General features: G+C 44.3%; 1 protein-coding gene across 1 annotated transcript in view; it reads right to left on the reverse strand.

Annotated features, from left to right (window-relative positions):
• The window catches only part of LOC138516918 (probable carboxypeptidase X1), a 547,949-nt gene that overhangs the window by 38,179 nt on the left and 493,931 nt on the right, over positions 1-15,839 (reverse strand). Inside the window, exons 6-9 of the mRNA XM_069632377.1 lie at positions 10,729-10,879; positions 7,512-7,600; positions 3,141-3,264; positions 1,472-1,668 (exon numbers count right to left, since the gene is read on the reverse strand). Of these exons, the coding sequence (XP_069488478.1) occupies positions 1,472-1,668; positions 3,141-3,264; positions 7,512-7,600; positions 10,729-10,879 (561 nt within the window). The remainder of the gene's footprint in view (positions 1-1,471; positions 1,669-3,140; positions 3,265-7,511; positions 7,601-10,728; positions 10,880-15,839) is intronic.

The raw sequence follows: 15,839 nt of genomic DNA on the forward strand, positions 1-15,839 counted from the left end.
TCCGCCATGCCGTGGTGCTCGTGCCCGATGGGTCGGAATGGGCCGCACTTTGCTCCTTCGTGCAATGGCGGAAACGCTATTTACGCTGTGGCGCTCCGGTCAGTCGCTTTCCGCCAGGGTCGTAATGAGGGCCAATGTATTCTAGCTGGGCACGTAGTCAGTCTCCTTGACTCGCATACTCTCCCGACAGCTCTTCACAGCGCCCATGACTAGTCAGATCTCCATGGGACTTAGTTGCCCCTACCTACCATTGTACTGGCTAAAATGTACACAGGCATTCTAAATCCCTCTCACCAATTCCCATACCTCGGACTTCAGCCCTCTAAGGGTGTTCACCTACAGCGCTTTGAGGCCACACCAATGGCGTGTGGTGCAACAGTCCAGCCCCTGCTATACATGCAACACCTGCCACCTTTTCTGAACTCTGAAGAAGCCCAGTGACCTTGACAGCCTCATCCTCTAATCTACTTTGCAGTTCCACTCCCAGAACCGAACTGCGATTTATGAGACTATGCAAGCCCTCAACCGAGCTGCCAAAGTGAAGAAGTTGCATGCAATGAAGAGCATGGCACTATGCAATTGCGACAGCATTATCTGGCCAGTTATGGCACACTCAGGGCCCCTCTTTCACTTTTCACTATTACAGTTCATGATTTAAATATGTTGTGGCTGTGGTATGCTGTGCCACATGACAACATCATTGGGGGATATATTTCACAACACAAAAGCTGATGATTTGTACCTATACAGCACCAATGGATTTCACCCATGCAGGCGTGGACTAGCCTATAGGGAACTCTGGAGATTTCCTGGTAGGCTTCCGCACCCTGGGCAGGTGTGGACTGGCCTATAGGGAACTCTGGAGATTTGCCGGTAGGCCTCCACACCCTGGGCAACCGTGGACTGGCATATAGAAACTCTGGAGATTTCCCAGTAGGCCTCTGCACTCTGGGCTGGGGTAGACTGGCCTATAGGGAACTCTGAAAATTTCCAGGTAGGCCTCTGCACCCTGAACAGGCGTGGACTGGCCTATAAGGAACTCTGGAGATTTCCTGGTAGGCTTCTGCACCCTGGGCAGGTGTGGACTGGCCTATAGGGAACTCTGGAGATTTCCCGATAGGCCTCCACACCCTGGGCAACCGTGGACTGGCATATAGGAACTCTGGAGATTTCCCAGTAGGCCTCTGCACTCTGGGCTGGGGTAGACTGGCCTATAGGGAACTCTGGAGATTTCCCAGTAGGCCTCTGCACCCTGGGCATGGGTGGATTGGCCTATTGGCAACGCTGCAGACTTCCTGGTAGGCCTCTGCACCATGGGCCTCTTTTTTATGATGATCTATTTTATTTCCAACATTTCTCATAGAAAATGGTTTGGGCTTGCTGAAAATGAGTCATATGGGGCCACTTTGAACATTATTTCAGGGCCTCTTTTGGTTCCGAGTCCACCCCTGCACCTATGCACATTACCTACCATTTTGTAAGCAGTCTCATACCCATCTGGGTTCATGGAGGGTAGCAGGTGGATCCGTGTCTCCGTCACCAACCGCACGACGCGAGGGTTCCCCTTCTTGAACTCTCGGCAAAGGTACTGCATCAGGTTCAGCATCAGCTCCCGGCCCACCACCTCGTTCCCGTGCATGCCGGCCACATAGCGGAACTCTGGCTCGCCTGTGGAGCACAAGCAACAATTCAACACAACCACTGAGCAGCCATGGATGCCGCCACTCTCAAAGCAAAGGGTCCAGGAAAGAGGCAAAGAGAGAATGTGGTAGGAGGATACGGCACAAAGATTGGTTAAATGTCCTTATACCGAAAGTAATTTATAAACAATGCCCATATAGCAAATCTTGTATATTGAAAAATGCTATAGTGAATGCACTTTTTTTCTTTTCTTTTTTTGTTGGGTGGAGGTCCCTCCAAAACCTCAGTTTCCCACCCATAGAAACCCATTCTGACCATTTCCCCCAAAAATTGTAACCCTTTACCCATCGTAAATACATTCACTATAAAAGTTTTCAATATAAAATATTCGATATATGGCCATTCTATATAAAGGATTCGATATAAACCCTGCATACCATAAAGATCGTGAGGGAGAGAGACAAGTAGAGATAGAGGAAATGATCAAATGGCCTTGACATAACATTACAGGTTTACTTGTGTAGTACCCATTCACCCCCTGAGGGTGTCGCTAGTTAGCACTATGGACAGATATAAAATGTACTTTGTTACCCAATTCAATGGTATTCATTGTATTGATTTCGGAAGCTGGAAGGTTTGAGTGGACAAGCCAGGATTCGAACCTGTGACCAAACTGTCAAACACTGATCCTGTATTATAGGAACTCCACTATATTAATCAACATTTTCATATCATTTATTAGAGCAAAATTGGCAGGGGAGCATGCACAGGAAGACAAGACATCAGGCCAAGGAAGAGCAAAGAAGGATTGATTTTAAGGAGAGGAGAGAATGAGCGACTGCATGGTGAGAGGAAAAGGTGTGTCGGAGGGATGACTCCAAGAAGAAATATGCATTATTAGCCAGATAAACAGAAAGGTCGTCAAAGGCAAATAGTGTGTGCTGTGTATACTTAATTTCAAGCAGAGCACACCTAATACCAAAGTCAATGGGGGTCATTACGAGTTAAGAGGTAGCCATGTTGCTATTAGCGACATGGACCGGTTACCGGGTCCGGGTTCCTTAAATGAGGAATGACCCCCCAATGTTAATAATCCCATTTAACCTTTGCCAAAGCACATAGGCTGAAACTGCACAGAGTTCATCTTTGTGGGTTGCAGGTGCACTATGGTGGCACTTCCTATTGTGCCTTTGGAGGATGGCATAATTTCGAAATCAACAGTTTTAGAAATAGTCAATTATCAGGGGTGTCTGGTGCAAGAAGATACCCCAACTTTTGAATTTAGCGTGGGCAAGTCTTAATCCCACGCATGCTAGAAATGACCACTGCAGGTTTTGGACAAACTGTGAAGCGGGAGTGCAGTCACCCACAAACTGCTTTCTTAAACAATAATGTGGCCTTTAAGCCAATCAGGGGTTTACAAACAGATTCGTTTAGGCTGCCGAAGGGCCAAGTCACGCTGGATGTTGGCCAACGGTTGGTTGGCCCTGTTCCCTCACCGAGCTCGTGTTCTCCAGGATTGTCCGATATCTCCATGGCGTACATTTTCAGGCCCAGGTAGCTTTTTCCGATGCTGTAGACCCGGGTAATGTTCGGACAGTCTTCGTTCACCACCTTCATCAGCTGTGCAAAAAAGAGAGGCACACACAATGTAACGTTGATTGGAAAGTGTCATGATCAGGAAGACCAGAAATAATGATGAGAGTGCGGCCGGCATCCCCAGCTACGCTCTTACGTTAAATAGACCTGGGGACATGGCCTGCCTGTGATTTTCACATAATTATATTTCCCAAAGGTTATTTGCATTAGTATCTAATTATTAGGCTACTCTGGTACAAATGCTGATCATAGTACATATATGTGTACAGAGCTCGTACAGGACAAGAAAGCAGGAGCAGTGACTATATACCTACTTCTAAAGATAAGGGTTTACAATTCTCAGTTTGATAGGTCCAAAGTGGGGGGGGGGCAGTGCACCATATGTCCCTTGCATTGAGCATGGATGCAGAGGAGAGAGAATCTAAGTGATTTGTCCGCTGAAACTACCGCGGGCAAATCGTTCGCATGAGAAAGGTGCGAACTACCAAAATGTGCACCATTCTCAAGCGAACACACATACATTCTCATACCCACACATACAGCACACCCTTAACCCCCCACCCACACCCTCACCCACACCCCAAACATAAACAAACCCCACTTACCTTTATCTTCACGATGGGTTCCTGCAACGCCAGTTCCCTTTCACCTCCGTGATCGGGAACCGGCGCTGCAGGGTTCTTTTCTTTTCTTTTATTTTTTTTGTAACGGAAGGCTGCGGGGTGTCCCTCTCAGCCCCCACTCACTATATCATGAAGTATAGTGAGAGGGGCGATGCGGGGGTACACCCCAGCAGCCCCCTTTTTTTTTAAATGTTACCGCTAAAAGTTCGAATTTTTGTTGTTCTAAGCTTTGGTGGTAGCATTTTTAGAACTTTTGGTCAATGAGACCACATTTTTCTGGTAATTTTGACCTAACCGAGGAGAGACACATATTCGAACATGCATCCTATGAAAAACATACAATTTAGAGCTAATTTTAATAATAATAACGATGGGGCTGAATAGCCAAGTCAACTTTTCTTTGGGGAAAACTAGAAAAGTTGGGTCCATAGTTCACTCACTGGGTGAGCCATAGCCGTAGGCGCCATGTAGAGTGAAAAGTTGCAAGAGGCCCACACACATAGACGCTAACTGGGTCACAATGAAGAGTATCAGGACAAGGTTCAGAACAGAACTACCTAGAGTTTTAGAGCGAAGAAGTTCGCTGACCATCAGTGGGAATCATAAAACAGGAAACCTGTTTGGGTTTCTCTTGAAAATAGATTATCGGCTAATTAGCTTTTAGCCGTGGCCACTGTAAGCCAACTCCTAGCCAATGACAGCATCAGCTCCATGTCAGCTGGCGGACCGAATCACAAAGGGGCAATACCCATACCACACCACCAACAAGAACACATTCCACATCTGCTAGCCCAAATTGCTGTTGTTCAAAGCCTACATGAAGACGACTTGACTTCCAGAATGTAATAATTGAGATCCAAGTCCTAGAATCTGAGCGGTTCATGAGTGCCTAGAAGTCCAGGTTCTGGAGAAAGTTCCCCTTTTCAGAGGGAGTATTCTCAGGTCCAACCTTTCTGTTGACCATATGCCATTCTGACCCAGTCCTGTGCTGCATTTGTCAAAAGACGGGAGGATTCAGAAATGGATGAACATGCAAACACAAGATTGCAATGCCAGTACAAAACACATACAACCCCAAGACTTTCCGCAAGGAAATTCAAACTGAACCCGAAACACTGTTCTCCCTAATGGTGAACCAATATGTCAAGACCGCCCAGGAAAGTCCCACTGGTATAGTGAGGAGGATTATGGGGCTGGTCAAATCATTATACTTTGAGCAATGAAGGGGGAGGGGTCAAAACAAAAACGAAAAGAAGAATTTTAGGTAGGTTTTCTGTCGGAAGGCGAGTGGCTTTCATAGAGCACGTACTGAGATGTGGACGAGAGGACGTGGTGGCACCGGAACAAAGGTTTAAGATTTCCTCCGGACCCAGCACTTGGAGAGAGAAGGAGCAAGGCGAGTTGCCACTGCTGCGGCACGACCACAAAGAGACCTCAACACACACATCTCTATGGAGATGGGCCGGGTGTCCTTACCCAACATGTCCATATAATTTCACATCTGGGGCTGACATCTCATCAACGCGTCATCTGCAATAGCCCCAGAGCAAGGGAGTGCAGTGCACTAGTGCAACATTTTCATGAGACGGGATCAATCACCTTTGCCTACTTGTAAAATGAAGCAGCAGACAATGACAGGTTCTTGACCCTTGATTGACGCTGACTAAATGAAATGACATGGGACAGCATTGGCTGGACATGCGAAAGACACACCGTCTTCATCTATAGAAACTTTACATTTGATGTTACGCTTCTTACTAATCCCCCTTGAAGCACCACCAATGTAGGCCACCCACAATGCATCCTCCACCATAGGGGTGGATGACGTGGAGTCCATCCTTCAAGGCCGGAATGGACATGAAGCACCTGTCTGTTGGGGTTGGTGGTCTCACCTTAAGGCAATGACAAATTATGACATCATCCATGGCATTTAAGACCAGCACCTTGGAGCAGTAGACCTCCTCGATCTTCTCCTTTGATTCTGTGTCACCTCAACTTTGCAACGCGAAGGGGCTGCCGTGCACAGTGCGTTGCGTAGGTCAAATAGGCACTAGTGTCACTGGCGGATAGCAAGCTGGTTATTTTGTTGGCAAACATTGCTATAAGTGTTTCTAAGTAGGTCTCATGGGTCCCCAGCTGGCCCTCCTTGATTGCCAAGGTCCTGTAGGATGGCGGGTCGTTGTTGTTAGGTCAGCGGCTGTGCCAGTGGTACAGACAGCATCAGTGGAAACTGAACCACAAGGTGAACCAGGCACCGCACCTGAGGATGTGACCCAACTGGTTCACAAGTATGATAATGATAGGCCTGTGGACCAGTCAAGGCCGCAGACATATAGGGGTGTAACGTAAGACTCCCGACGGGCAGCCCATAGAGTAAAGTGAGTACCACGAGAACCTGTACCCTGCAAACATAAGAGACTTCCAAATACGTTGCCCTTTTCCAGTTAAGTTTGGCTGCAACCACTCACATTTAGAGTTCGGTGGGACCGCTAAGCACAACACTCAATCAAGAGCGGTGAGACTCTGCTGTGCCAGCACGCTTCAAAATGACCAAACCATTCTGCAAATATGCAAGGTCTTCAGGAAACACAGCATGAGCAGCAGTATCGATGGATCGAGGACCAAGTCCACAGACGCAGCCACTTGTGACTGTAGTGTTGGTCCAGGAACCTGGGAGCAGATGCAGCTCTTGTTGACACCACTGTAGCCGCAATTGTGGCTATGGCAACATTTATTTTACTTTGTCAATGTCAATGAGCTCATCTTGGACTGCCCGACCCCACGTGGTATATGCTGTTATCACACTAGAGCGGGTTGAAGTATAGGAAGCAGCACTACTTTGGGGGACGAGAGCATTCGTGCATATGCCATGACCACATCTGTACATAAACCACAAGGGAACACAAAGGACTCCAAAGGGAGAGAGTGATCTTGCAGGTCATCAGTACCCGGTCAGGCATGATCCATATCATTTAATACCTCAAAGGAACACTCCAATCTACTTATTGATAAGCGATAGAAAAAACCCATTTGGGTAACGCAGAAAGATACCCATTTGCCTTGAAAAAGACTTTTTAGTCAAAACATGTGTTGGCTGTTTCTGCCAACCTAATACCAGACAATAAACTGGAATACCAATCAGTTGAAGAGTTTGGGACACTTTGAATCTGGACAATTATTGTAAACTTTACTGGCCAAGCGCGGAGCGCTAGTGTTTTTTCGATCTTTATGCCTAGTCATTCAATTGCAATGTAGAAAAAAGAATTGCATGTGGAAGCACAAATGAATGGGCCTCTGACAGAGTAAGTGGAACTGGTGAAGTTCCACCTCCGACAAATGGCATTTGCTCAACCTCCATTCCTTAAAAATGGTGACCGGCAGCATAGACATAACTTCAAGGGAATCAAGAGTCAATACATGACCCAGGGCTAAAATGGCATTGAGGTGCCGGAGCAGAAATCTATGCATGGACAATGGTAAAGATGGCCACTTGCATGGCAATGGATGGTTTAGGGCATGGGAGAACACGTGCCTGCGAGTTCCCGGGAATGCCTGCATTCGTGTGGCGGGAAAGGGTTGGGAAATAGGAGGACCACAACTTCTCTCCTTCACTTTTCACTGCATGCTAAAGCCTTGAGGTTTCAATACCTTTCTCATCTCCTTGTAGTTATGGTGCCTGAAATCCAGTTTGTCTGTGACTGGCGGCTCATTATCCAAGGACAAGATGGCGTTGGGGTCTGCAATGGAAGACACAGAAAGGTGTCATAACAGGCATCATCAAGTACTTACAGACATGAAGAAAGGGAGCTTAAGAGACATCAAAAACGAGGAAAAGCATAGAGGGGAATTCGAAAAGCAGTCTGGTCAAAAATGTGGCTGATTGAAAGACACAATCATCGGTGTTCGGTTAAATAATGTCTATATATTACTGATGCACTCCCTTTGATTTGATCTCCAGTCACTCCCCACCCTGACCACTTTATATATCTGAATTTTCTCCAATCACTGACCAATACTACATTGTTTTTATATTTCTATTATAAACCTACCCAGTATTACACCCGGAAATTATATATCATTGTAACCGACCAGCTCTGGTGATATTAGAGAGTTTAGCCTAAAATGTAATTGTTGTAAAAACGAATTGTACCTGAGAAGTAACATTTTAAATTCCAATACAGTTATTAATTAAACAGAATAGACCATGTCCTGATTAATGAGGCACTATTTGTCAATTAAAGTCATCAGACCTTGAATCACAAATAGAATACAGTTGCATGAACTCCATCCTGTTGAAGGCCATTCAGCATGAGCGATTCAGGCAGAAACAGGTGTCAACATGAATCAATGCCGAGCAGCTGCCTGTACTTTCTCTTCTATCTCTCTCTCTCTCCGGCCTTTCGACTCTTATCTTCTCCTTCAGTTCCTCTGCATTGTTCATAAATATCTTCACAGCTTGACCCTACATTATCTCTCCCACATGGTCACTCTTTTTTCTCCCTCCCGCCCTCTTCGCTCGCAATCTTTGCATCTCTTAAATGTTCCAAAAACCGCCTTGATACGCTTCTTGGTTTCACTCTTTTTTGCTTTTCACCCCCAAGCACTAAAATACTCTCCACCTATCTATTAATTCCTCTCCTTCGCTACAGCTCTTCCGGACCCGGTTCAACACCCCTTTTATTTTATTTATTTCCAATAACTGATTAATTGCCTGTTCTCCTTTTCTGATTTAATTTTTATTCGCCTTACTGCATAATTATTTGTAGATTTTGTTCTACTGCATGTTGAGCGCTTTGGCAAAAGCTCTCAATAAATATCAATAAATAAAAAAACAAAATACAAACTCCTCCCCCTTCTCCCTGACCTCCTAACACCACCCACAAGGCAGCTGCTCTTCCATGAAAAACCAAGTCCTCTGTTTAAATTGTTACTATTCATTTTGAAATCCCTTTATGAGTTTGTACCTCCACCATCCTAGCTACTGTCCTCTCCAGCTACTCTCCTCCTCATTACCTCTGCTCTTAGTCTCTCCCTAATCTCCTTGTCCACCTAGTGACTCCTGTCTTTTCCTGTCCTTCTCCCTTCTTGCCCCCCAACAATGGCACTCTGTTCCTCTCCCGGTGATAACGCTAGGCCTATCCACTACTTCAAAACTACATTAAATCTGCACCTTCTCAACCAGGAAGATAATTCCCCATACCCTCCCCCCCACACACGTCTCTAAAACTAATCCCATTGCGCTACCTTGTAAATAGTTATTCCGGTGGACATGTCTGTTTTTCCCTGTTAGGTGTTCACTCACCATCCTGCTGTTGTTTAGCACCTGATTAAAAATTGTCCTTTTGACTCTTCTCTTGTAAGTGTTTATGGGCAAAACACGCTTTATCCTCAACAAATACGAAAAACAGAATTAAATAAATAAATAAATCAATCAATCATCTGTCCTTCTTAAACTCAGTTTTAAAAGATATGTCTTTGGTTGAAATGCTTGCTCCACCTCTAATTCAGAATTAACAGTTACACTGGTTGCTCCCCAGACTAGCGTCTTGAGCCGTTCAGGTTCAACAAAGGAGCTTTATAAATGCTCTCATTTATTCAAAACACACCATCAACATATCTGGAAAGGCCTCAAAATGCATGTGCTCATTTAATTTCACAATTACAGTTCCCACACTCATGGCAAGTGATTCCTGGAGGAAATAAGGTATGATCAAGTGATAGGACAGAAGATATCTGTGGCTCCACTGAGAACTGGAACAGCACAACCAGTAATATTTTTGCCAGGGAATATTGATCTCATGCTTTCATTAGATAGATGGGATGCAGATGGCATTCAGCTTCTTACATTGTACAGATGTAGGATTAGGGAAGATGAAAGGACCTATGTGCTGCTGTGCACTGGGAACCCAGGCCTCCAGTTCCAGTTTATGCACGTGACCAAGTATTCTGATTTTTTTTCCCAGTGTCTCTTTTCCATGTTCTGGGTAAATCAGGAGTGCTTGGATGTAATTGTCGATATATTTTTTTTTTACTTGTATTTTAATCACTCAGATTTTTACAAGATCCAAAAAAGTGTCAAAGAGGACGAAGAAGAACTTTTAACGTTTGCATAGATTCACAGTGTCGCAAAAAGAATAGAAAATTTAAAGAGGAGAATCTTCCACCAAATTTGGGCTGACTTTTGTCTTTTCCAGAGCACATTTCAAAATCTTTGCTGTGGCGATCGTCCATCTCGTCTTTTCTCCCGAGATACAGCAGACCAACCAAAGCTCCTCTTCAAAAAATTTCAAATCGGTGAACAGCAGTGTCAGGTAAGCTGATCGCTCCTGCCTCGTCCCAGGGCAAGACTTCAATAAGTGCCTTAAAGTTTCCAGTTTGTTTTGATCCTGACATAGTCTACATTTGTTGGAACTAGAGACTGATCTAATAGCTGCTATTTCATGCATTGCTACAAGATGAAATCTTGCTCTCATAAAAGTCTTTCTCAGAGATTTATCTGGGAACTTTGTGCAATACGCCTGTGGTACTTTCAATTTATATGAAGTCGTCGGGAGATGGTTTAACAATTTGTTGGCTACTGCTAATTCGTTCGTTTTAATCCAATCTCCCCTTCAGTCAGAAACATTTTGCTTTCCAAAATCCTGCATTATAATACATTTAGGCTGGTGTCCTACGAAAAAACAGCCAGGAGTATTCTGGATCAGTGCCATCATGTACCAAATTTAGAGGCAGGTCCTAGCCGAATAACATATGGGGAGGGCATTACTGATGACGTTCACATGACGCTGTTGATGATAAACATGTTACAACATTCAAAACTCCTTAAATTAATTCTTGATATGTAGCCCTAGTCAGTAGGACATACCTGGCAGGGGGCAACCCAAGATCTCAGCCCTCAAGCAGATGGTGCCATTTGCGAACCAGGTTTGCGGGTTGATGCGAATGTAGCGTCCGGCCATCGGCGTGGGCAGCATGTTCAGCACGGGTGTCTCAACGTCGCTGTTTGCTTTGAAAATCTAAGAGAGCGACACAGCTGGCATTACATTTTAAAACTTTCAGACATGAATGTCTATCATTTCCATACTTTGAAATTGACAAAGTAAATTCATGATAGTCACACATTAGACATATGCGTTTGCATCAGTGTGTAACAACTACAAGTCAGAGATCCCCAAGTCTGCCTCGTTTCAAGAAATATTAAAGCCGCTAAGCTCGGCTTCCATGACCCTCCCTATGTTCTTGGTCCAAAACATGTCGTGAGCCTTTGGTTGCAGACCCTTGTAGTAAATTATGTGAAGAAGACAACACAGAACACAGACATTGGCCCAAAGCTGATGATCTGTGAACAGAGACCTGTTTGTCATGTAGAATTGCAAAGAACCACACTGGTTTGTGATAGTCAACCTTTCTATGAGAATGCTTTTGTGACTTATTCATCATCATAGACTTAGGACCCAGATGTATGTGGATGATACGCTGGTCACATTAAGAGCAGATGCAACACAGGACATTATGAAACTCTTAAGGGCTGCAGTTCAGGAGTGCAGAAGTGCACAGAAGGGAGTTGGCCGCAGCTGAATTTCAATCGAGTGGACACTGACATTTTTGAAGGTACATGGTAAGGATGAAATATTTCTATAATTTTGTATCCAAGATCATCACTGCAGAAGGCGTGACAATTCTCGGGCTTCCTAGGGAGGAAGATTCTAATTTTGACCAACAGATCATTGTTAGCATTCATTTCTATTCTGATGCGATCTGGAATATTTTCCATATAATTCCAGAGGAGGTGTCAGCTGTCAACTATGTGTTGGGCTCTGCTAACTTGCTGTCCTAGAGTAGACAAAGTAAGCTCTTGGAATTGATACCAAAGGCCCAAAACTCACGCCAAACGCACAATGAGAATCGAAGATTGCATTTATCATTTATCATTTTATCATTTCCAAATACTTTCTTTGTCAAGTTGACATCAAGCCATTGCCATCTGCTGACCTGTCCAAAACTCCAGTTATCCACCAAAGTGGCAAAACAATCTTTATCCAATTTATAAGGCTCTCAATAGTGCTTTATTCCGAATTGCTTCTGCTCACAAGCACTGTTATATATACCTAATTTAATATTATTTATTTTATAGACCTCTAAATGAACCCCTATTGGGATTCGAACTGACAAAGTGCAGGCTGAGTCTAGGTCAGGGGCAAGTACTTAAGATGTGAGCTATCCAAATTTCCTCTCCATTCATGAACTATACTATGAACCATTCAAGAAATGGTCAACTAGATTCTAATATAGCAGGTCTTCAACTAGATGAGGGAGTGCACTTGTATAGCAGACACAACCCCTCCTCCCCCACTCCCTCCCCAAGTAGTTTCTGGGAGCTTCGTCTGGGACCATGAAGAGAATCTGAAGCAAGGTCCATGTTTACTATGAAATGTAGTGTCCAGACTTTTCCTGAAGCAATGCTATGCCTGCCCCTGACGCTCCTGGAAAACAGGGAATTTGTATCTTCATAGTACTCAGCTGTGTACCAGCAGTCTGTTGGAGCAGATTTCTCTATGTGGCTACATCCAGTCCTCCTCAAGTTCTAAACTATGCTAGAGCTGCAGTGATTTCTATTTGCTAACCCATAGCTACAATGGCCAACTATTGCCGGATCCACCTAGCAGTACCGATGCCACTGGTTTCGTTCATTGTCATATGCCATCATTGTGCTTTCCCATTCTGCAACCATTTCTCTGCATAGACGCAGTGGCAGATCTTACGTGCTAGGCACCCCCAAGAGGACCACTTTGTTCCCGCATGGCAAACATTTCTTGCACTCGTTACATTTTACCACAGAGCATTTTGCGTCTTAAATGTTTCACGTTACTCATTTTATATCCTGTTGAAGACCAGTCAATGTATGCATGTCACTGTGAAACATATGTCAACATTTGTTCCACCTAGGTATTAGGATTGTGAAAGTGCCATTCCGGCACCTTGCCTGGGAATGCTTGCGAGCTTAAGATGCCCTCACTCCTACTCAGATAATTATCTCATAGTAACATTGCTGTGTTCTCAGATTGTGCTGCTTCTTTCATTATGTGGGTATTTTAGTGTGACATCTACGTACCCATTTTCTTTACGCTGGACAGCCTGCTTAACTTCTTTCAAAATAAAGGAATAACTAACTAATTGTTTTCATTGTCTTGTTTCTATGCATATAGAAAATGTCCGCCACTTGTCTAGCCTATGCAATGATCTTTCCGCTTTTGATTTTGCAGCTAAGAAGAACATTGGGAGTTCAATGGACTGGTTTACATTAAACTTGGATATATATTTTAGGGAGACGGTGGGTGTATTCTGAGCACCATTATAATAACAATTTTTAGCATTTATATAGCGCTATGAACCCTCAGGTATCTGAGCGCTGCCTCGGGAGGTTGAAAGGCTGAGTTTGGCCCAGCTGGGATTCAAACCTGCGTCAGTAGGCTCTGCATGGATGTCAAAGCGGGTGCTCTGCTCCTTATGCTATCTGACCATCTTCCCCTTGCGAATAGCTACAAAATGTTTGTAAGTTGGCAAGGCTTGAAGTTCACTCCCCTTGCGAACTGATGGATTGGCACCAGAGAGACAGTTGTTCAAGATAATATTTGCACATGGGTTCCAAAGGAGGAAACATTAACCTGTGCAGGACTGTGTTTAAATCCCAGCTAGAGGCAAGTCTAGACACTGGTGGGTGAATTATTTACACCTTCCATGAAGACATCCACCACTGGATGTTTCCACCAGAGGGCCTTGCGCTGAGACGTGATGCACGCTGCTAAAGCGGCTAAATCAATTTCTAGCAAGTTAGGCACTAGACCTGCTTCAAAGATTTCGAAATCTTTTGGCATGGCCTCAATGGGGTTTCATAGATTTTTTGGCACATCAATTCACACAATATGTCCATGTCTTAAATTGACATGTACGCGTGTTTAGATTGCGTGCCTCCATGAATGTGTCCATGAATCTGGAAGCGATTTGTAAATTACCAAAACTCTATGACTTCAGGAGCCAGGCTGCCAAGTTCATAGTTCTTGGGTATGGATGTGCAATCTGTGTTGCGCGTTGGCTGGAGTTTGATTGGTGGTTCCAACGCCATGTGCAGCAGGTAGGGGCACCACACTTGCAGTGCCCATGTTGGAGCATTTAGTATCCAAGGTAAGTGTTCCTGCACAGTTTCTGCACCACCAGGAGTAACAGTGATGTGGGCGGAAAAATATCCATATGTACATATATAGGACCATGTAATCCTTAATGGGTCGGCTAGGGACCCTGCTGCTGGGTACCAGAAGGTGTAACGTAGGCCTGTTGTGTTTGTACTTGTTGCAAACAACATGTGTGTTTGAGAGTTCTGTGTTGTTAACACTTGTGTTCTTGTGTTCTGAGTTTTTCCACCAGGCAACAGTCTATCCACTCGGAGGTGCTGCCTCTGAAGCCACCGTCTCTGCCCCAGTGCCATATCCTTTGTGGCCCGGGGCATTGTTAAGGTGTAAGTTCCTCTTTGTTTGTTTATGTAAAATAACATTTAAATGGACATTTCTCCACGTGCACAGATGGCGCTGGAGGTGCAAGATGAGGCACGTGCAGAAAATGAAGAGTCAAGAATTCCGAGTACTGCAGGTCCCTTTTTGCGCCAGGGGTGGAGTCGTAACCAGACCCTGGGATTGGTTCAGTGGTAGAGGGAGCTTTAGGTGCTAGGGGGGGTGGATAGCTCCTGAAGAGGCACAAAGATTCTAAACAATTCATGGTTCAGCTTTCATGGGGCTGGGGAATGTTTTCACTGGCTAGTCCCAAATTGTTCCTCAAATTAGCACGAGCGACCGAGCGTAGCAAGGGAGCTTTAAATAATGAAACAGGGTTTGGGGGATTTCCCTCACAAATTCTTCTTAAATAAAGTGATGAAATGATGCACTTTTCAACACAATTTTCAAGAAAAATGGAATGAAAAGCCATGCAAATTTATAATTGTTTATTTACGGAAACAAAATAAATATTCAGTGCATTCCATGATTCATGGGCAGTCATGCATGGGGAATATTTTGAGTGGAGGACCCTAAATGTTTCCTCAATTTAACAGTGGAAAATTCTTCTGTATAATTAGCTGAAATCATGAATTCTGCTGCACACAGTTTGATAAAAAAAAGAGGTAAAAAGCTTTAAAATGACAGTTGGCTCACAAGAAATCCAGGAAATGCCATGCTACCAACAGTACACCACTTAGGAGGACTTTATATTATTTTAATGAGGTTAATGAGGTTTCTGCCACAACCTATCTATGCTGGTAATGTTCACGTTAAATCACAAGCATGAAGCAGGTGCCACAACCTATCTATGCCACTAATGGTCAATGTAAATCACAAGCATGAAGCTGGTGCCACAACCTATTGATGCCAGTAATGGTTAATGTAAATCACAAGCATGAAGCTGGTGCCACAACCTATCTATGCCAGTAATGGTTAATGTAAATCACAAGCATGAAGCGGGTTCCACAACCTATCTATGCCAGTAATGGTTAATGTAAATCACAAGCATGAAGCTGGTGCCACAACCTATCTATGCCAGCAATGTCAATGTAAATCACAAGCATGAAGTTGGTGCCACCACAACCTATCTATGCCAGTAATGGTTAATGTAAATCGCAAGCATGAAGCTGATGCCACCACAACCTATCTATGCCAGTAATGGTTAATGTAAATCACAAGCATGAAGCTGGTGCCACAACCTATCTATGCCACTAATGGTCAATGTAAATCACATGCATGAAGCTGGTGCCACAACCTATCTATGCCAGTAATGGTTAATGTAAATCACAAGCATGAAGCGGGTTCCACAACCTATCTATGCCAGTAATGGTTAATGTAAATCACAAGCATGAAGCTGGTGCCACAACCTATCTATGCCAGCAATGTCAATGTAAATCACAAGCATGAAGTTGGTGCCACCACAACCTAT

The sequence above is a fragment of the Ambystoma mexicanum genome, chromosome 6q (genome assembly GCF_040938575.1).
Source record: "Ambystoma mexicanum isolate Mex_15411 chromosome 6q, UKY_AmexF1_1, whole genome shotgun sequence".
Taxonomy (NCBI): domain Eukaryota; kingdom Metazoa; phylum Chordata; class Amphibia; order Caudata; family Ambystomatidae; genus Ambystoma; species Ambystoma mexicanum.